The sequence below is a fragment of the Prunus mume genome, linkage group LG6 (genome assembly GCF_029339155.1).
Source record: "Prunus mume cultivar Tortuosa linkage group LG6, ASM2933915v1, whole genome shotgun sequence".
NCBI lineage: Eukaryota > Viridiplantae > Streptophyta > Magnoliopsida > Rosales > Rosaceae > Prunus > Prunus mume.
In genome coordinates, this window is record NC_142703.1 from 12,429,894 (window position 1) to 12,450,747 (window position 20,854).

The 20,854-nt window shown below is 37.3% G+C and overlaps 1 protein-coding gene, 1 long non-coding RNA gene and 2 pseudogenes across 9 annotated transcripts; 3 read left to right on the forward strand and 1 right to left on the reverse strand.

Moving 5' to 3' along the window:
* The first annotated feature begins 389 nt into the window (after positions 1-389).
* LOC103334895 (lysine histidine transporter-like 8) lies at positions 390-3,522 on the forward strand (annotated as a pseudogene). Its single transcript, XR_016127754.1, has 5 exons — positions 390-945; positions 1,082-1,218; positions 1,537-1,963; positions 2,570-2,701; positions 2,859-3,522. The product of XR_016127754.1 is annotated as a lysine histidine transporter-like 8 (transcript).
* A 5,262-nt stretch (positions 3,523-8,784) lies between these two features.
* LOC103334894 (uncharacterized) lies at positions 8,785-11,583 on the forward strand. Of its 6 annotated transcripts, XR_514295.3 has the most exons (9): positions 8,794-9,219; positions 9,408-9,436; positions 9,563-9,641; positions 9,805-9,919; positions 10,029-10,115; positions 10,196-10,280; positions 10,557-10,700; positions 10,984-11,069; positions 11,239-11,583. It is a non-coding gene; the product is annotated as an uncharacterized LOC103334894 (long non-coding RNA). The 6 variants fall into 6 exon arrangements; XR_016128261.1 differs by having other exon boundaries at positions 8,792-9,219; positions 9,805-10,115; XR_001678012.2 differs by lacking the exon at positions 9,805-9,919 and having other exon boundaries at positions 8,797-9,219.
* Positions 11,584-13,970: 2,387 nt separating this feature from the next.
* Positions 13,971-18,746, forward strand: LOC103334893 (disease resistance-like protein DSC1). The gene is made up of 5 exons (XM_008237882.3): positions 13,971-15,111; positions 15,198-16,278; positions 16,396-16,689; positions 16,788-17,951; positions 18,051-18,746. Exons 1-5 carry the CDS (start codon positions 14,513-14,515, stop codon positions 18,549-18,551), a joined length of 3,639 nt encoding a protein of 1,212 aa, XP_008236104.2. The 5' UTR covers positions 13,971-14,512; the 3' UTR covers positions 18,552-18,746.
* A 127-nt stretch (positions 18,747-18,873) lies between these two features.
* Positions 18,874-20,854, reverse strand: LOC103334930 (O-fucosyltransferase 16-like; annotated as a pseudogene). Its single transcript, XR_016127755.1, has 4 exons — positions 20,785-20,854; positions 20,374-20,475; positions 19,942-20,262; positions 18,874-19,843 (listed from the first exon to the last, which is right to left on the reverse strand). The product of XR_016127755.1 is annotated as an O-fucosyltransferase 16-like (transcript).

Consider the following 20,854-nt stretch of genomic DNA (forward strand, 5'->3'; position numbering starts at 1 on the left):
CTAGGGACCCAGAGAGATTAATGCCTTGGTTTTCCAAGTCAATTAACCAAACGAATGAAACATGGACTTGGTCCAAAGTCAAGAGAATAACAAAAGGGATAAGGGCAAACTTAATAATATGATAATCAAGTCCAGCAGCTTTAAGCGTTGATCCAATCTTAAAAACAGTATGTCATGACCCAACAACAGTGAAAATGTACCTAATTATATATAATTGATAAACTATGGCCGCCAACATGTAGTTTGAATAATAAGGTTGCTCCACCATATGAACACTTCTGTCCTATCTGTTTTCCAATGGATGAGCAATGATTAGTACCCAAATATAAATTAGTATCAGGTCAAAAAACTTGTACTGAATTCTATGATAAATTAGTGCCAGAATTTATCTAATGAGTCACTGCATAGAGGCTATAAATAGACTATATTGTACTAATTAATGTGAGTGGCTATACTTCTTGTGAGAAATTAAGGGAGGAGAAGCTAGAAGAGCTAGCTGGTGGTAAGAAATAGTAAGATGTCTGAAGTAATTGAAGAGATAACCCCCGCCCCAATAACACCGCGCCCGGCGGCCACCATAGAAGATCCTCTGGCGTCTATGTCACGGGCGGCGTCTGTGGCTCGGGTGCCACCTCTCCAGATCCCGGCTCCAACTACAGCTGTCAATGGTGATGGTGGTGGTGGTGGAGGCGGTGGTGGTGACCAGATAACACTAAAAACCCCAAAAGCTTTGACCCCAAAATCTCGTACCCCACGGTTCATGACTCCAATAGGGAGCCCTGTTAGGAGGGCTCTCAAACTCACAAGGCTTGATCCTCAAGATGCTTGGCTTCCAATCACTGAGTCTAGAAATGGCAACGCTTACTATGCTGCCTTCCATACTCTTTGTTCTGGTATTGGAATTCAAGCCCTTATTCTTCCTGTTGCCTTCATCACACTTGGGTGGTAAGTCACCATTAATATGTTATTAATTAATAAAATCTTGTTAAGTTATTTTTCAGTATCTCTAATTATATTGTGCTTTTTTCTTCTTCTTCTTTTTTTTTTTTTTTTTTTTGTTAATTTGTTTTGGTTACTGCAGGACATGGGGGATTATATGCATGACTTTGGCATTCATATGGCAACTTTACACTTTATACTTGCTGGTCCAGCTTCATGAATCTGCTGAAACAGGCCTACGATATTGCAGATACATTCAACTTTGCAATGCAAGTTTTGGTAAGACTTACCATTTTTCATATGTTTAAGCTAAAATACCCAAAAGCCCTGTTTGGAAGTGATTATGCAAAAACGCTTTTACTTACCTCGCAGTGTTTTTTTCAAAAAGTTTCCAAACTAGAAATTCTTCTCCAGAAAGTGCTTGTGTAACTTCCAAAAACACTTTTGTCTAGTTATGTCAAACGCATCTCAAAAGGTTTTTAATATTTTCCGAAACACTCCCAAATATGCATTTAACTAAAAAAAATGGATGAAATAGGAGACAATTTGGAAGCAATTTATACTAAACCATGCAATCTTTTTCTTTAATTTTCTTAGGTGAGAAGCTAGCACAGTTCTTAGCCTTGTTCCCAATCCTGTACCTATCGGGCGGCACGTGTGTAGCTCTGATCGTCCTTGGAGGGTCAACAGCAAAGATGTTCTTCGAAATTGTGTGTGGACCTACATGCACTGTAAAGTCATTAACACCAGCAGAGTGGTACTTGGTGTTTACAGTCGTAGCTTCGATTCTTTCTCAGCTGCCCAACTTGAACTCCATTGCTGGAGTGTCTCTTGTTGGTGCCATTTCTGCTATTGGCTACTCCACATTGATCTGGGTTGTGTCTCTGGACAAGGGCAAGCTTCCCAATGTGTCTTATGACCCCGTGAAAGCCGACAAACAATACATCCATTTTTTGATGTTCTTAATGCCCTTGGAATGATTGCCTTTGCCTTCAGAGGCCACAACCTTATACTTGAGATCCAGGTATGTTCATTAATCTCACAATTTCAATTGTATAGTTGTTCAGTTAATTAACAAACCATTTCTCTTCCTTAATAACAGAAAAATTATTTTAGAACCCTGACTCTCTGTTTTTTTAAATGAGAAACAGGATTTGTCGATGATAATTTGGTATAGTGTCACATAGTTCCGAGTTCAAATTGAATAAAAGTTATATATATAAAAATTGAGAGAGTGAAGACAAAATATTGAAGTTCATAGCATCTTATTCCCTTGATTCAATTTATTAGAAAATTAGTATATATTGGCCTTAATGTCAAACAAGTGGATATTTTTAAATTCTTCTCGTCCAAATTTTGTTAATTAGTGTTACCCATGTGAACGAATTATTTTAATTGTGGTGCCTACAAATTAGGTCTTCGTCTGCATGACAGATGAAACTTCAACTTGTGCGCCAAATTATTAAAAAATAAAAATAAAATAGTTGTCTTTACTGATGATCTTGTATGATGTGTTGACTTTGACCAAATGATGTTGAAGTTGCAACTACAATAGAAAGCAACTTCAATACAAAGCTTCCTGACTAATTTTGTATATTTTCCACTAATTGAGGTTTTCCCTTAATTACAGGCCACAATGCCATCCAGTGAAAAACATCCATCACGCGTGCCTATGTGGAGGGGTGTCCAAATTTCCTACACACTCATAGCAATGTGCATTTTCCCCCTTGCAATTGTGGGCTATTGGGCATACGGTCAAAAGGTATACCATATCATAAACCAATGTTATATTGTCAGATTATTAATTCGAATTATTATTTAAATGTTTGAAATTAACATTTTGATAATATATTATATATCAGATATCTGATAAAAGAATATTTAACTGTGACAACACTAATATGTTTTCTCATTGACAGATACCAGCACAGGGAGGAATGTTTGCGGCCTTGTTCGGCTTCCATGCCCGTGACACGTCCCAATTCATCTTAGGGCTAGCAAGTTTGTTTGTTATAGTCAATGCATTGAGCTCCTTCCAAATCTATGGCATGCCGATGTTCGACGAGATGGAAGCACAATACACCAGGAGGTTCAAGAAGCCAGCTCCATGGTGGCTGAGGGCCATTGTGAGATGCATGTTTACTTATGGATGCTACTTCATGGCTGTGGCCATCCCCTTCCTGGGAAGCGTGGCTGGTTTGCTAGGAGGGATTTCATTGCCTGTGACATTGGCCTATCCATGTTTCATGTGGATCAAGATGAAGAAGCCTAAGAAGTACGGCATAAGTTGGGGGGTTAACTGGGTGCTTGGGGTTGTGGGGATGATTTTAAGTGTTATGTTGACTGCGGCTGGTCTTTATGTTGTGATTGATACTGGTATTAAGGTGAGCTTCTTCAAGCCTCAGTAATTGAAAATCAATGTCAAATAGATGATATATTTGTTGCGTCCAGAATTGTAAAATCTAGCTTGCTGCCATATGTAGTTTTGTTTTGGGCTTTTGATGTTTAAAGAAAGTGATTGAAATTTGTAGTGCAATGTTTCCACATAGTCAAGGAGAATGCACGACATCTATGTCTCAAAAATCTAACTGCAGCTTCTTAATCCACCCAACAATTTGGTATGTGAAATAATCTGATTGGGCAATCTCCATATTATCCACTTCATTCTCCTCCTGGGCCTACATAAGGTTATAAAATCTGAACAAAGAATGAACGTTGGATTTTCTTAAAGAGAGGGCCCAAGGCCTAGCAGGCAAAACAAACAAGAATAGCCAGGGACAAAGCTCAATAGATGAAAAGGTTATTGACTAGAATACGATTACGTGGTATAACAAATCCGCCTTCGAGCTAAAACCATATATTTAACCATTAATAGCAATAACATTTCTCAATGGTAGCGAGCGTGGGGAACTAACTATATTCTTGTCACTAGAATTTGCATGGCAGCACTACACCGTATGGCTACTCGTACAACTAGGAATCTGATGACTCTAGGACTCTTTAAAGCAAAGAAAACTTAAAGAGTTTCTGTTCACATGATTTTATCTCTACACGAATACCATAATTTGAAAAGCACAACATTTGCTAGGTTAAAGTATTTTACATCATAAGAGGAGTATAATTTTCATAATAGGCTTTGTTATTTCAGTGTAGAGATCAAATTGTACGGAAAGGCTATTTGAGGAGGTCAAATCTCCCAACTTAAACTCCATAGCTAGGAGGATCTCCTTGATTGGTAACATCAAAGCAATTGTGTATTATATTATAAGTTTTAGGGAGTCAAGCAATGCTGTTTCTGCTTTAATTTAAAGTTTTATAAGTGGCATCTAGATTTTTGGTAGGATCATGGTGGACCAACATGGCAACATATATTATTAACATGTCTGATTTTGATGCTACTAATTTATGATGATAACGTTTGGTGGGTTTAAAAGTTGATGTGCTATTTTTTTCTTTTTTTTGGGGTCGAATAGTTTAGTTTGGTTTGGGCACTCTTCAAACTGGTAAGCAATGTAAATTATGTAAATTTGGTTTGAGCAGTTTTTCGACCACCCATATCTCAAAAATTTAGACAGCGCATGACGAAGCTTGAGACATCTCATTCCGATTGTTGGTACACAGTGCTTTGTTGTGCCCTATTTTCCAACTTGAACTCCATTGCTAGGATCTCCTTTTGATTGGTAACATCATCAAAGTGTAATTTCTCCAAGGCTCCACGCAAAAGTGTTATAAGTGACATCTAGATTTCTGGGATCAGGTTGTGGAACAAAATGGCAACATAGATTGACATTTGTGATTTGATGCTACTAATTTACGATGATAAAGTTTTGGTGGGTTTGAAAGCTCAGTGCTCAATCATACTCTTCGAAAGAAGCCAGAACAAGTCCAGCTCACCACTTCACATGACCAACATGTTGGAAATGTTAATGCCAATAGTCACATAAATGCATCATATAAATGCATCATACCCTACAACAACAACACGATCATCATCTTCTTGTGCTAGGTGTACGCGTATGACCATAAACCCTTTATTTATATTTTTATTTTTAATACAAGTAATATATGAGGAGGAGGAATTCTATCGTAGGATCTTGGGTGCAATGCTGGAATAAATACTATTAACCACTTGAACTATAAGTCTCTTGCTGATCACCACAAACTTTCTTATAAGCTTCTCTCTCTCTCTCTCATTTTTTATGCTTGGTTTCTTCGGTCTGTGTAGCAATTTGAGTGATGTCCTTTTCCTTAAGCCACATTGTATACAACTCATTGTACGTACAGTTCAGTGGATTACTCGCACTGAGAAGAGTTGCTTCTTTCATTGTGTCTTTGCTTCTTTGATGAAATAAGAGACAATTTGGAAGCAATTTCTACTAAACCATGCAATCTTTTTCTTCAATTTGCTCAGGATTTGTCGTCTAGTTACACGTAGTTCCGAGTTCAAATTGAATAAAAGTTATATATATATATATATATAAACTGAGAGAGTGAAGACAAAATATTGAAGTTCATAGCATCTTATTCCCTTAATTCAATTTGTTAGAAAATTAGCATATATTGACCTTAATGTCAAACAAGTGGATATTTTTAAATTATTTTCGTCCAAATCTTGTTAATTAGTGTTAATCATGTGAACGAATTATTTTAATACAAATTTATAAATAAACCCAATCCTAGACATGTATTTATAAAAAAACCCAAGAACTATTTAAACATAGAAACACACCCAAAATTAACTTCAAAGTCAACTTTTTTGGTGTGTTTATAAATGGGTTTTGAGTGTGTGTAATGATGGGTTTTGGGTGTGTTTATATGTTTAAATAGTGTTTGGGTTTTTTTATAATTTCAACCCCCATTTTGGGTGTTTTAGTAAAACTCCCTTATTTTAATTGTGGTGCCTACAAATTAGGTCTTCGTCTGTGTGACAGAGATGAAACTTCAGCTTTGTTGAATATAGCTTTTTAAGCAAATCAAATCGAGTGCGCCAAATTATTAAACAATAAAAATAAAATAGTTGTTTTTACTGATGATCGTATATGATATGTTGACTTTGACGAAATGATGTTGAAGCTGCAACTACAATAGAAAGCAACTTCAGTACAAAGCTTCCACTACTAGAAAAACGCTCAATAAGGACCCTTTTATTAGAGACACAAATGAAAACAGTCTCTATTGAGTGTCATTAGGGACTGATACTAGAAACAGTCTATAAAATACTATTAGGGACAGATTAATAAATTTTGTGACTAATTATTTGAATAAGTTAACAAATAAGGCACAGATAACTAACAACCGTGCCTAAAAGCCCTCCACCACTTCACTAAGAGCTATTCCAACCATGCAGCCCAGCCCGAGGGGAGGGGGGAAAAAAACAAAAATCCGCTTCCAGCCATGCAGCCCAGGCCGGGTGTGGGACCCACCAACCCGGCTGGCCCAAGGCAACTTTCGCCTAGGTCCAAACGAGGTGGAGGTGACGTCATGACGACGCGTCGTCGCGCGGTTTTTTTTAACGTTGCGCGTGCAATGCACGCGCCAACGTTAAAAATTTGAACTCACAGCGCCGACGCCGCGACGCACACAACGGGTGGAAGCCACGTGGCACTCCCGGTCTCGATTTGATTCCAAATTTTAATCCAACGGTGGCGATTTTGGACAATAAAATTATGAAAAAAAATCGAATTTTTTTTTAAAAAAATACTAAAAAATCCTAAAAAATTCTGATTTTTTTTCCTATAAATACCTATAAATACCCTTCACTTTCAACACCAATTCTCATACATTTTATTCTACTTCTACAATTACTCAACATATTTTTCACTCTTCACTCAACATTTTCTTCACTCTTCACTCAACATTTTCATCTCTTTCACCTTGTAATTTTAGTTATTATTTTTATGGCTTCTTCTATTGAAACCGGAGGGGCGTGGAGCACCATGGAAGATGTTTCTTTGTGTGAGGTTTGGCTCCGAGTTTGTCATTGTCCCTTGTCAGGCAATGAGATGAAATTTTTCCATATGTGGAAAAAAATTCATGCCCAATTTTGCGAAAAAATTCCGGACTCCACTCGTACGGAAATGGCATTGTCGAGTAGGTGGAAACTTCTCAACAAAGAGATGGCAAAATGGAGAGATGCCTTGGCAAAAGCGATGAATTTGTATAGAAGTGGGGAAAATCGTACTAACGAAGTAAGTATTTTGTAATTTTCGTAATCATTAAGTTTAATGTCCTAATATATATATGTTGTTAATATTTATTGCATTGTCAATATTTTGTTTATATTTCTTGCATTTCAAATATTTTGTTAATATTTCTTGCATTTGAAATATTTTGTTAATATTTCTTGCATTTTCAATATGTTGTTAATATTTATTGCATTTCCAATTGTTTCTTCATATTTCTTGCACTTCCAATTTATTTGTAAGGTTAATTGCATTTCTATTATTTTTATTTTGTTACTTGCATATCCAATATATTTTAAATAGTTATTGCATTTCCATTTTTTTGTTAAATAGCTCATTCAAGCACAGATGTGGTTCGGTGCAACCGGGGGTGGCAAAAAAAAATTCACCCATCATGAATGTTGGGAGGTGGTGAAACACTGTAAACGCTTCAATATTATTCCAACGGGTCCCGACGTTGTGTTAAACGAGATGAGCGGTAGTCCCAGTGTGTTTTCAATTGCATCACAAAATCTTACCAAAGCCTCCAACGTAGTGGACTTCCCATTCGGCAACCTCATCCACTGATCACAGATGCTCCATACGCCAACATGCGTATAACTGTAGCTTTTGCTCGGAAGGCCCAAAACCCCAGAGCATCACACTTTTGAACAAAATATGCATCATAATTGCAAATATCATGCATGATTTTATTGAACAAGTGGGTTGCATTCTAAATCGCCTTCGAAAATCAACATCATTGTACAAAGCGTTGGGATAAAATAATCTTCCAAAGATTCTTACCGAGAATGCCTATGTCATCCACATTCCGTGACGGCCGACTTGTGAACCACATGCGACCTTGGTTCTCTTCCTCTTCCATTGCCACGCTATGAGAACTTGTTCATCAACTTGCCTCTGCAACTCATTGATTTCATCGGCTCTACGGTTTCTCTCCTTTCTTTCTCTCTCATGCCTCTCCAAGCATCTCCTATATTCTTCCATTGAGAATGAATGGAGTATGAATGCTAAACTCTAAGAAATGAAAATATTGAAAGATGTGGTGTGAGAGGTATGAGGTGAGCCTTTGGTTTTATAGAAAAATTTGGCAAGATAAAGATCTGCGTGGCTTGATTTCGTTGGATGAAAATCTTATCTGAAATTTGAAATTCATCCAAATTTGAACCTAATTTTATCTGAAATTTGAATTTTGAAATTCATCCAAATTTGAACCCAAATGTATCTGAAATTTGATTTTGAAATTCATCCGAAATTTGAATTTTGAAATTCATTCAAATTTGAACCAAAATTTATCTGAAATTTGAATTTTGAAATTCATCCAAATTTGAACCAAAAATCTTATCCCAAATTTTATCGATTATGAATAGTCTTGACGTAGGAACCGTAAATCTTATCAAAATATTATCCACATTAATTATTAAGGTAAATAAAATTGTGAATAAAACAAAAAATGAATAATGCTTTTTTTTAAAGTGAATGGGTGGAAACACAAAATTCGATTTTAGAGGCAACCACTATTCACGTGAATAGTGGGTACATCTCACTTCACACTCGATATAGATGGAGTTGCTCTAAAGGCACGGATAACTTCAAAACCATGCCTAAAAGCCCTCCGCCGTGCCATTGTACCAAGTACCAATTAAAAACTTATACGTATACATCATCGTCTACACCCTTCCTTCTTTCTTTTACACCCCTCAGATTTTAGGTTTTGTTTTTTTTTTTTTTTCAGGCAAGTAGAGCTCTCTCTCTCAACTCTTGAACTACCTCCTCCTCCTCCTCCCTCCCTCCTCTCTCAACCTCTCTATCTCACTCAGATCCTCCGTTCTCTCGGATCGTTTGTGGTGGCTTCACAGGTTTCAATTTTTTTGATAACCTTTATGACGATGCCAATTGGTCTTCGGCAATTGACACGTCGCTTCTCCATCTTATTCGTTAATATATTCTCACACCGCAGTCTTCCCTCAGCCCTCTCTCTCAACCTCTCAGTCCCGTTAATTGCCTCTTGCACAACCCACCGAAACCCAGACGAAAAACCCCCAAATTTTACCCATAAACCAAACTCAGACCGCTGCCTCCTCCAGCTCAAAGGCGAAAGGTATAGTTGCTTCTTTTCTCCTATTCTTTTTGTAATTTGATCTGCATGTTATAATTTGATAACTTTTGGAAGGTTTGAAAATTGGAAAGCAGAACGATCTTGTGTATATTGGCGATTGATTTACGAATCCCTACATCATGAGTTTCAGTTTCCAGATTAATTAATCAGTATCTTGTGAATTTTAACAGGTGCGAAATCCCTAGTTGTTTGGACTCAGGTAAATTTGGTGTCGAAGCCGCTTTTGAATATGTGTTTGTGATTCTGTCGAAGCCACTCTTGGCCTCTCCTTCTTTTCATTGTGAACTTGGACTCTTCAAAGGTGACATGTTTGAATCATTTTTAGGGTTCCATTTGACAGCGCACTCGCACTAGCCCCAATTTCTTTATAATTAGGGAGTCTGTGAATCATTTTGCATTTCAAGGTATGAACTTTGCCCTTATTTACACTTGCACTAACCTTCAATTGTCACCATAAATTTGCTACATTTTCCTAATGCTTGAATTCCTTGTTTTTTCTTCCCTCTCTTTTTGAAGTACATTAATTAATTAATTAATTAATTAGTTAACGCATTCATTCAAATGAAGGATTGAGGCAGGTTTTGCAACAAATTTTTTGGTACGAAGATGCATCTTTGAGCCTGAAAATGCAAATATGTTGACCAAAACCAATGAATAAGAGGGATTCGCATACTAGGCAGGAGTAAGAGTAGCAACATAGTAGTCATTTACTGTTTAATCTAATTTTGAGTTATTCCCTACCCTTTTACCCATTGATCTTGATTATTAATGGTCATCTATCTCTATGGTAGGTATTAGCTGCAGCATTGTGATTAAATGTCATCTTCTGCTTTCCTCGAATTTTACTAATTCAGACTCTTAGATTCTCCTCATTTTTGGTACTTCCTTGAGCTTGTGGATGTATCTTTTAAAAATATCCATTACAATTGTCTTAATATCTTGGAAAAATTTGGTGTAGAGGAATGGAAAAAGGCTTGAAGATGAGCTGCCCCTTGAAGCAAATGGAGACTACACCAAGTCAAGGAGGAGGAGCTTAATTAATGGTATTTTATGGCGGTTGATGAGCACATTTTATATCTTAATGTATATTCCTAAAATATATTTATTAGTCCTTTTTATCTGATAAATTTAGTTTATTTTGATGCAATTTTGTATTGAGTAGAGTGAGAGACATAAGGTTAAATTTGGTGCACTACTTTGACTAACTGCGGCTTCTATTTGTTACTGTTGATGTATTTCTTTTCTTTCTAATTTTATGCCTTTCTTTTTAAGGTACAATAGACACGCTGGCTGGACACTTATTTGGTAATATGTTGCAGGTATTTTTCTCTAACAACAGATGACTTGGAGATAGTCTAGAGCCCTGAATCTTTGCATCATGAGGAGGATATGGTTCAGTGGACAGAAAGTTAAGGCCATGGGCTGAAGCTTTATAGACTGTTCTGTTTGAAAACCACAGCTAGGTTGGTGCATATCTCTGTGTTTTCACATGGGTTTATCAAAATGTTATTGGTTCTTGAATGCTTATGTGATCTTGATTTATCATTGACTGAAATAACTCCAAGAGATTATCTACATTGATTCCCATTTGTTTCTTCAATGCGAAATTTAACTGCTATATTGTCATACTCATTCAAATCAGAAAGTTACTTCTTTTGTAACAATGGAGAAATAATCCTTTTACTATATCGTAAACTGATATGCAATCATTGCCCTCTCCCTTTTTTTATCCGTCACATTTTCTAGATGTCAGGAAGACGACTGCATAAAATCAAGCAAGTTGGGAGACCTGGTGCTAAAAGATTGTCTGTTCTTGCAGAATTCTTACCAGGGTGAGTTATACTGCGAAAACTCACTTCTAGATCTTGAGAGAACCACTGAAATGCATGATAATATGCAAATTATTTTGGTTTCCAATTTATAGGCATGCTGTTTGTATTTCATTTATATTGATATATACCTTAGCATATAGAGAGTACCTTACAATTACCTTCTGGCCAGAGGAAAGCCAATACTCAGTTGAGTGGCAAATCCAGTTAAGCAAGGAGAAACTCAATGGCTAATCAAGTCAAGCAATGAGGAGCTGAATGGCAGTTAATGGTGAATAGCACGGTGGAGCTTAATGAAATTCCGTATTTTTTTTCTTTTCCAGGTAAATTTTTGGTTTTTAATATCATAACTGTAATATTCTTGTTAAAAAGGTTGACCACTTGCAATACTTGGTCTATTTTCAGTATGAAAATATTAATGTAATAGTCCTAAGGATAGGTCCACCACTTGCAACACTTTCTGTATTTTCATTATGAAAAGATTAATGGAATTATTGTGTATGGTGTATTCTCATTATTTTCGGAATGTTGAATATAATTATTTTCATTAGGAATGTAATTCATTTATTTGAAAAACAATGAATATTTGAAAACGGAAAAAAAAACCAATGAATGTTTGAAAGGCACGGATTGAGGCTGGGTTGCTAATGTTTAAATATATGAAAACTTTTAAAAGAATATATTTTACAGGCACGGATGGTGGATAAATTGAAAATTACAACAACAACAACAACAAAAAAAAAAACACCAAATAAATATAAATATATCAAAATAATGAAAATGCTTTTCTATTTTAGTAGGGACTGATGGGCATTCTGTGCCTTTTGATTATATTAGGCACGGATGTATTTGGGATTGATGTACGCGTATTGGGTGCTAGGAATGTGGGACTCAAATGCAAAAATTAGGCACTGATTTTTATAATCAGTGACATTTTATCAATAGAGGACCCCTTTAAAAGACACTGATATATTTCAGTCTCTAATACTACAATAGGCCTGTTTTCAGTCCCTAAAGAAGCCAAAAGGCACTGATAGCACTCAGTCTCTTTTGAGCCTTTTTTTAGTAGTGTTCTGACTAATTTTGTATATTTTCTACTAATTGGGGTTTTCCCTTAACTTATCTTCATTTAATCTTTTTAAATAACTTCATAATTTAATTTTTTGAATAATGATCATTAATAATCAAGATAAATAAGATAGTAAATTGAACCCTATAGCCAGTCTACATCACTAATACCGATCCCTACATCACTACATATGGCGACTAGACTACCGAACGGAACCCTATAGCCAGTCTAGTTCAAACCAACTCTTATGATAAATAAGAGAGTAAATTGAAGTTACCGAACGGTACCTTAAATCAAACTCTAGAAAAGAAACACGAACTGCTCTCCAGGATCGTTTTGATGAAAATGGCTTTTCTTGCCGTTGGCAACGCCGGAAATCGCATGGTTACCGTTAGCCTTTGTCGAAAATCGCCTTGAATGCCGGAAGCTCTCGTCGGAAATCGCCTCAACAGAGCTTTCGCTTCTCATGAAATGCAAAGTGATTTCCCCTCCGGGGTCATCTCTATTTATAGGAGAGGGTCGCAGCGGTATACCTCGGAAAACCAAACGGCACATTAATGCGTCGTGCACCATGATTACTCTCGCCACGTGTCGCTCATTCTATGGGGACTAACGAACGCGAGGCCTGAAGACAGCGCCCAGATGTCCCTTCACCCGTCCACTCGATGCGACCTTCGACTTCCCGACGCCACCTCTGAATGAACAAGAATGAAAAAGCCAAAGTTGGGCCCTTCCACCAAACTGGTTTATCGAACGGTAGGACAACATTTTCCTTCCGAAGACAACTTCAAATCTCCTTCCGAGAACTCTCGCAAGAGGACTTGAGGGACTCCTGTTTATACCAAAATGAACAGCCAATGAACATCGGACACATGGACCAAACTAGAGCTATGGGAGCCTTCGGCACCTAGCCGATATCGTGCCTATTGATCGCACGATTAGGGCAACCTCACCCCGGGACATGCGGCAGTCCCACAATTGATGTTCACAGTCCCACATCGAAACTCTAAACAAATTGCACACCTCCCAAGACCTATAAAAGAGGACAACTACCCCAACTTTGAGGTAATCAATCGAACTTATGGCATACTGCCTATTAATCAGTAGTTCAAACTTATTAAATCCGTGCTTACTTAAGATCGGAGAGCCTTCGGCCGGTACACACCGGTGCCCTAGGTCTTATCGGCGTTTGCTATCTTGCAGATCGAACGCCCTACCAAGCCCAGAGCATACCGAAGGCTAATATCTCTAAGTTCGCGGGAAAGTCGAACCATTTTTCGTCAACAATATATATATATATATATATAAATCTCATTTTGTTGTGAAACTAGGGAATTAGTAAAAAGAAATAAGAGGAAGAAAGAGGCAATATAATTTACTCAAATCAACTTATGTTCCATTTATATTTGAATACACTATTTATAGGGGTACAGAGGCCTAAATCATTTACCAACCATAATCGGTAGGTTACAAGTACATAATAATAGGTATTATGATAAGTTAATAGGAACTATTATTGTGGACATTCATAACCTATAAACCCATAACGTATAAATTTATAACACGTTTATTGAAGTTAATATTAGAATATATAAAAAATAAACAAATAACATCACTGTAAGCCAACAGTTGGCAGGGCAGCATCTTCAATAACCAGCACATGGGCTGTTTGCAGGCCCTAGTGATGAAAGCTTGCACATGGGCTGCTGACACAGCAGGTGTGCTCCATTAATTTTTTTTATAGGTCCAGGCAATAGCTGAACAGCTATTAGGCCACAAGTTTGGGTTTTCTCAAATTTTGACCCTTTAATTTTCTCAGGTCGGGAGAAATTTTGATCAATAATTTAAATTTTTTTGGGTTTAGTCTCGTGAATTGGAGCTGGCCTTAAAGAAAGAGGCCAAGACCTGCAGGCAAAACAAACAAGAAAGAGAAAACAATAATAGAATAAGAGAGAGAGGGAGGCAACCGAGAGAAGAAAGAGAAAAAATAATTTTTTTTTAAAAAAGGATAAGAACGGGTACACGGTCTAGCAAGTATTGTGAATAGCATTCCTCTTTGTATATTACTAAATAGTGGACGGGTGTAGTAACTAGAAGATGTCCATCACTTGGTTTGAATGCACGAAATTTCTTGGTCCCATGTGCCCTTTCCTTTCTTCAGTGTATTAATTATTTCACTTGTCTTTTTCCTGGATCGTTTTGTAGCAATTGTTTTGTTAAGCAACTGCTTTCTATTCTCTTTCTTTCTAAACCGCTTAATTTAATTAGACCCTCAGGTCCATCATCTACCATATCAGATTATCTTTCTTCTTCAAGTTTTCATCTCAAGTATCAGATTGCTTTAATTTTAGTTCCTGGTGCATTCAGAGAAACAGATATGGACTCCATTGACTTCTTTCAAGTTTTGATCATAATCATAATACTCATCATGACTCTGTTCTACATCTACTTCAGATCATTAACATCTTCTTCTTCTGCTGCTGTTGCTGCTGTTGATACTGACATCCCCCCTCTTCAAGAAAAGTATGATGTGTTTATTAGCTTCAGAGGTGAGGACACACGCGATGCTTTTACCAGCCATCTTCACAAGGCTTTACTTGGGAAGAAAATTGAGACCTACATGGATTACAGACTGGAGAAAGGAGACGACATTGGACCTGCCCTTCTAGAAGCAATCGAGAAATCGAAAATTGCACTAGTCATTTTCTCAAAAGACTATGCTTCTTCCACTTGGTGTTTGAAAGAACTTGTGCATATACTTGGATGCAAGAAAAGCCATGGACAGATTGTTATACCCATTTTTTATCGCATAGATCCATCACATGTACGAAAAAAAAAGGGAACTTATACACTTGGTGGGCTGCTTTGGAGACTTGAGAAACGTTTTAAGGGCAGTATGGATGAGGAGGCCAACTGGAGGGCTGCTTTGGAGGAAGCAGCCAATATGTCTGGGTTTCATTATTCCAGCAAAACAGGGTAACTAACTCTCTAATTTGTATCAATTTCTACTTTTTATGATTTGATTCATACTATTGTTTGTCTTTCATAATGATATTTGCCAGGACAGAGGCCGATTTTGTTGAGAAAGTTGTTCAAGATCTTTTGGCCAAATTGAATCGCGAATCGTCAAGTGATTTGAAGGGTCTGGTTGGAATTGAAAAGAAAATTGAGCAAATTGAGTCGTTATTATGCTTGGATTCACCAGGTGTTTGCTGTGTAGGTATTTGGGGCATGGGTGGTATTGGCAAGACCACCCTTGCTGATGCTGTATTTCACAGGCACTCCTCTAAATTTGAAGTTTGTTGTTTTCTTGCAAATGTCAGGGAGAAATCAGAAAAAACGGATGGACTAAATGACTTGCGCAATACACTTGTTCGTGAATTATTAAAGGATAAAGATGTAAATATCAACACTCCGTCCATACCATCTCATATTCAAGATAGGCTCAGGCGTCCAAAGGCGCTCATTGTTCTTGATGATGTGAATGATGAAAAACAACTAGAATATCTTGTTGGTGAAAATGATCGGTTTTGCCATGGAAGTCGAATCATTATAACAGCTAGAGATAAAGGCCTACTTGGGTTAAAAGTTGACCATGCGAAGATATTCAACGTTGAGGGATTAGGTTCTGATGAAGCTCTTCAGCTCTTTCGTTCGCATGCTTTTGGAAGTAAGTCTCCAACAACAGATTATACTGAGTTGTCAAGAAAGGTGGTACATTATATTAATGGCATTCCGTTAGCTCTTAAACTTATGGGGTCCTTATTCCATCGTTGCAAGAGCAAACAAGAGTGGGAAGTTCAATGGGAAAAATTGAAACAATTTCCAATTGAAAAAATCGAGAAAGCTTTGAGAATAAGTTATGATGGATTAGGAAAAAATGAGAAGGAGATTTTTCTTGATATAGCATGTTTTCATAAAGGCTGTGAGAGGAATTATGTGAAAGTATTATTAGATAGTCGCGATTTTCATGGGGAAGCGGGAATTAATGATCTTATTGATAGGTCTCTCATATCAATTTCAAAAGATGGGTGGATAGAGATGCATGATTTGGTGCAAGAAATGGGTAGGACAATTGCTCGAGAACAACACAATAGGTTGTTTATTGGAGAGGATGTCTATCAAGTATTGACAAATAACCAGGTAGTTTAATTATTCACATTTACAATATACAAGTTAGATTATTCCTACAAATGTAATTTTGATTAAATTGTTTTTTGTATATTATATTTACATTTATATTTTGCTCTTGATTGTCAGAGAGATGGACATGTTCAAGCCATATCCCTTGACTTGTCTAAGATTGAAAGGCCACACTTGAAAGACCCAAACTTCGAACAAATGTATCAACTAAGATGGCTACGTGTCAGTTTATCTGATATTTTCAGGAATTACCAGTTCACTGGTTCTCTAGGTCTTCCCAATTATCTTAGATATCTTCGCTGGGACAAATATCCTTTGAAATCTTTGCCATCAAAATTTTCTGCTCAAAATCTTGTTGTCCTTGAAATGCCGTACAGCCAAGTTGTGGGGCAACTTTGGAATGAAGACCAGGTATATTATATATGCTTATTTTAGTTCTTGTATAACATGTGGCCTAGAAAGTAATAATCTGCAAGCTAAGTTATTAATTCTTTTTTAATTTTTTACAGAGTCCTGTGAACTTAAAATGGATCAATCTTGCTGAATGCGAACATATAACTAAAGTCCCAGATCTCTCTCAGAGTCTAAAAGTTGAACATATAGATCTGCGTCAGTGTACAAGTTTGGTTGAAATTCCTTCGTATTTTCAACATCTTGGCAAGCTTACTTATCTTCACCTTGGGGGGTGCACAAATCTCAAAAATCTTCCCGAGATGCCGTGCTATCTTGAATTCTTAAATTTATATGGCACAGCAATAAAGGAATTGCCTTCATCAGTTTGGTCTCACGAAAAAATATGTCACTTAGTTATTACATCTTGTGAACACCTTAAGAGTCTTCCAAGCAACAGTTGTAAGCTGAAACTCTCTCTTAGTCTAAAAGGCTGCGAATCTCTTTGCGAGTTTTGGGAGCTTCCCAGGGGTACGACAGAGCTAGCGTTGACTTGTTCAACAATAAGAGAATTGAGGAATGCATCAATAGAGTCTGCCGTTGGTCTCACTGCAATTAAACTACTCAATTGCAAAAGTCTTGTGAGTCTCCCAACGAACATTTGGAAGTTGAAATCTCTGAAGAGCCTTGATCTCGAGAATTGTTCTAACTTTCAAAACTTCCCAGAAATCTCGGAGGTTATGGAACATCTGGAGTTTCTAAATTTATCACGTACAGCGGTTAAAGAGCTTCCCCCATCAATTGGAAATCTGGTTGCACTTCGAGAATTAGATCTCCACAACTGCAAGAACCTTGAGGTTGTCCCCGATGAGCTCTTTTGCTTAACCTCATTACAAGTGTTAAATTTGTCTTACACTAAAATTAAGAGCATACCTGAAAGCATCAAACAAGCTGCTCAGCTGTCTCACATGTTCCTCAGCCATTGCGAAAGCCTTGAATCTTTACCAGAGCTCCCCCCATTGCTTCAATGTCTTGAAGCAGAAGATTGCACCTCACTGACGACAGTGTCAAGTTCAAGCACTGCACTCGCACACGGTTGGGAAAAATATAAATTTTCTCGAGGGCTTCATGAGAAACATATATTTTCTAATTGCCCAGAGTTGGATGAGAACGCACGAAGCAACATAATGGTTGATGCACAGCTCAGAATTATGCGAATGGCAACTGCATCGTCAAAGTTCAAAGAAGACAGAATTGAAGAAGCATCATATAATTCAGATGAGGTCTCTCTCTCTCTCTCTCTCTCTCTCTCTGTTGAAGAAGTTGCTTTTTTTTTTTTCTTCACGAGTTTAATAACTATGATGTCCATATCCATGGTACAGGAATCTTTCGTTGGCATTAGATGTTGTGGGAATGAAATTCCAAAATGGTTCAGCCATAAAAGTGAGGGATGTTCAATAAAGATTGAGCTTCCTCATGATTGGTTTAGCACAGATTTCTTGGGTTTTGTTCTATCTCTTGTTGTTGCAAATGACAGACGCGACCCTCGGATTCGTAGCATTGAATGCAAGTACAACTTCAAAACTAGAAATGGTGAAAGCCGTGAAGTCAGCCATCCTTTATGTAAACTGGAAACGAATATTAGAAGCAGAGATTCACATAAGCTGTTTGTGTGGTGGTGTAGTAATGTCTTTGAAGAAGTTGTAGAAGGAGCTCAAAGCCCCACTGCATTTTACAAACTTGTTACTGAGGTCAGTGTTGACTTCACCATGATTTATTATAGCCTCGAACCCTCTCCGGTGGAGAAGTGTGGGATATGTCTGTTGTATGGCAAAGATGCTGAGATGATAAAGCAGAGGGCTTTGTACGGCCAAGATGCCTAAATTCAAAATTTCTTTTGATTTTAGCTGTTTGGTTTGCAAGCCTTGTGGCTGAGGGATGTCTTTCTTGTTTTAACCCTTCGCCCTCCTCTCCATCGCAAAGCTTTTTAGCTGAGGATGCTTTTGAGTTTAGTTTGTCACTGCCCACATAAGCCATGTGATATATTCTTCATTGAATTCAAGTATTAAATTGTTGAATGGCTTCATTCTTAATCATAAACGGGAAATTGGCACCTTTCTTCAGTTTGCATATCTTAATTGAAATACGTTTTTCTATCAACATCACCTTAAAGCAATTACAAAATATTAAAATTTTGGAGGGAGATGAAGAAAGCAGAGCCATTGTTGGGTTCAATGCCTATCATAGAACGCGTACTTAAAGGTACAAAAGAAGAGCAAGGATTATATAAACACTCTTTCGACCAACAAAAAAAAAATCTCATATAAACATTCCTGCCTTACGGCAAGAATCATCAGAGAAAAAGAAAAACAAAACAAAAAACAGCAAAAGATGTACCAGTAGCTTCATTTACAAGTTTCAAAATCTGAATATGACTATATTACGACTCCGTTATGTTATTCCAATGCAGATGCTGCTGCTACAGAGGCCTTCTATGTACATTGTGCGTCCTTGTTATTACTACCCTTCAGTGTAACAAAATCAATCTTGTGCGCACAAGTAACCTATCAAAAGAAACCAGCAAAGAATTTTGGTGATGAATTCATTTGGACAAATCAGCTAACTCACGGAGGTGGAGATCCAGTCTAGACTTCTCCTAATTAATTCAGTCTCCAGTCTAGACTTCTCCTAATTAATTCAGTCTAGTCTGAAAAGAACTCTTCGAGTTCTGGTTCGTCAGGTTTAAGTAAAAGACCTGGATCTGAAACTCTTACACTAGTCAGCACTTTACCCTGAGAACGATTGATATTCATTTCGGTATAATCAAATCTCAGACCAATCCTGCTCATCCTCAGTTATTTGCTCGTCTGTCATGTAACCACTGTCCTTTTTCATGTCATCGTCCTTATATATGTTCTGGCTGTCAAAACTCTCATTTTGAGGAATTGGAACTTCGCTGGACTTTGTGCCAGATGCACCACATATGCAGGCTGCTGGGTTTTCATGGAATTCACCCCTGCCAGGCTTTATCTCATTTGGCTCTCCCATGAATCCAATTTGATTAGTTCGAAGTTTGGAGGCAAATTCTTCCCAATTCATGTTATTACGATTCATGAACAATGGAGACAGTTTCTTCGCATTTGGACGGATTGTTGGTTTATGACCAAAGTATCTCCTGCATCAGTAAACAAACTAGTTATAAACCAAAACATGATCAAATCAAACCCTTCCACCAGAAGACAGAAATGTATCCCTGAACTCGAGTTTTAATACCTTCGACCAGCTAACATTCTAGCCATATTGCCATTGTTGTTGGTGATGAAACATCACTTTCATCGCAAACAATAAAGTCAAGTGCAGCCATTCGAGAAGAGAAGGATGAAAATGGTGTCAACTCCTCTTTACTTGCTATAGTCTCTTTTGAGTGGTAGTTCGGGAAAAGTTTCTTCCCGTCTCTTCACCTCCGTATACTTCACCCGATGCCACATACAAGTGAATATCACTTCCAAAACCCAGTGCTCTAAGCATAAGGCCAACTTCCTCTGGAGTCAGCGGGCATCTGCCATGTCTTCGTACCTTGTCAGGGTTGCTTGCCTGCATGCAATATAACCCCAAATATCAAATGTAGTTATAATGCAGAGATACAAATTATATAAAGCAGGTCACTATTGAATGACATCATTCAAGACATCAGTGAAGCCTTACATGTAAAGTTTTCCACCTTTTCCGAATTTTCCCAAGTTCTTTCCTTTCTTTTTCTCCTCCACCAAAATCACATCCAAAAATGCCAGCATATCAGGCTCAAACCTATAACATGGTCTACCAATATTAGAAACTTTTTCCTATGCACTCCAAAAGAATTTGGAAAACTCTAGCACAAAACCTACTCCACCTATCAAAACAACCTAAATAGAGGTTTTTGTGCTGTACAACCCACTCGTACATATAGCATGCTAAAGAACACAAAATTCAATCATTTTTCAAGACAAAACACACATTAACACTACAAAGAAATTATCTGCACAAGCAAGTATTCTGTCAATGGCATAACTTGCTCACAGTACATTAGTATGTACAATAGGAAAAAAATACTCAAGCAGCTATTTTGCAATTTACCTCAAATGCAGGGCAATGAAATGCTTGCTTTTCATCCTCATTCTGTCAACCAACGTTTTCCCCATTTCAT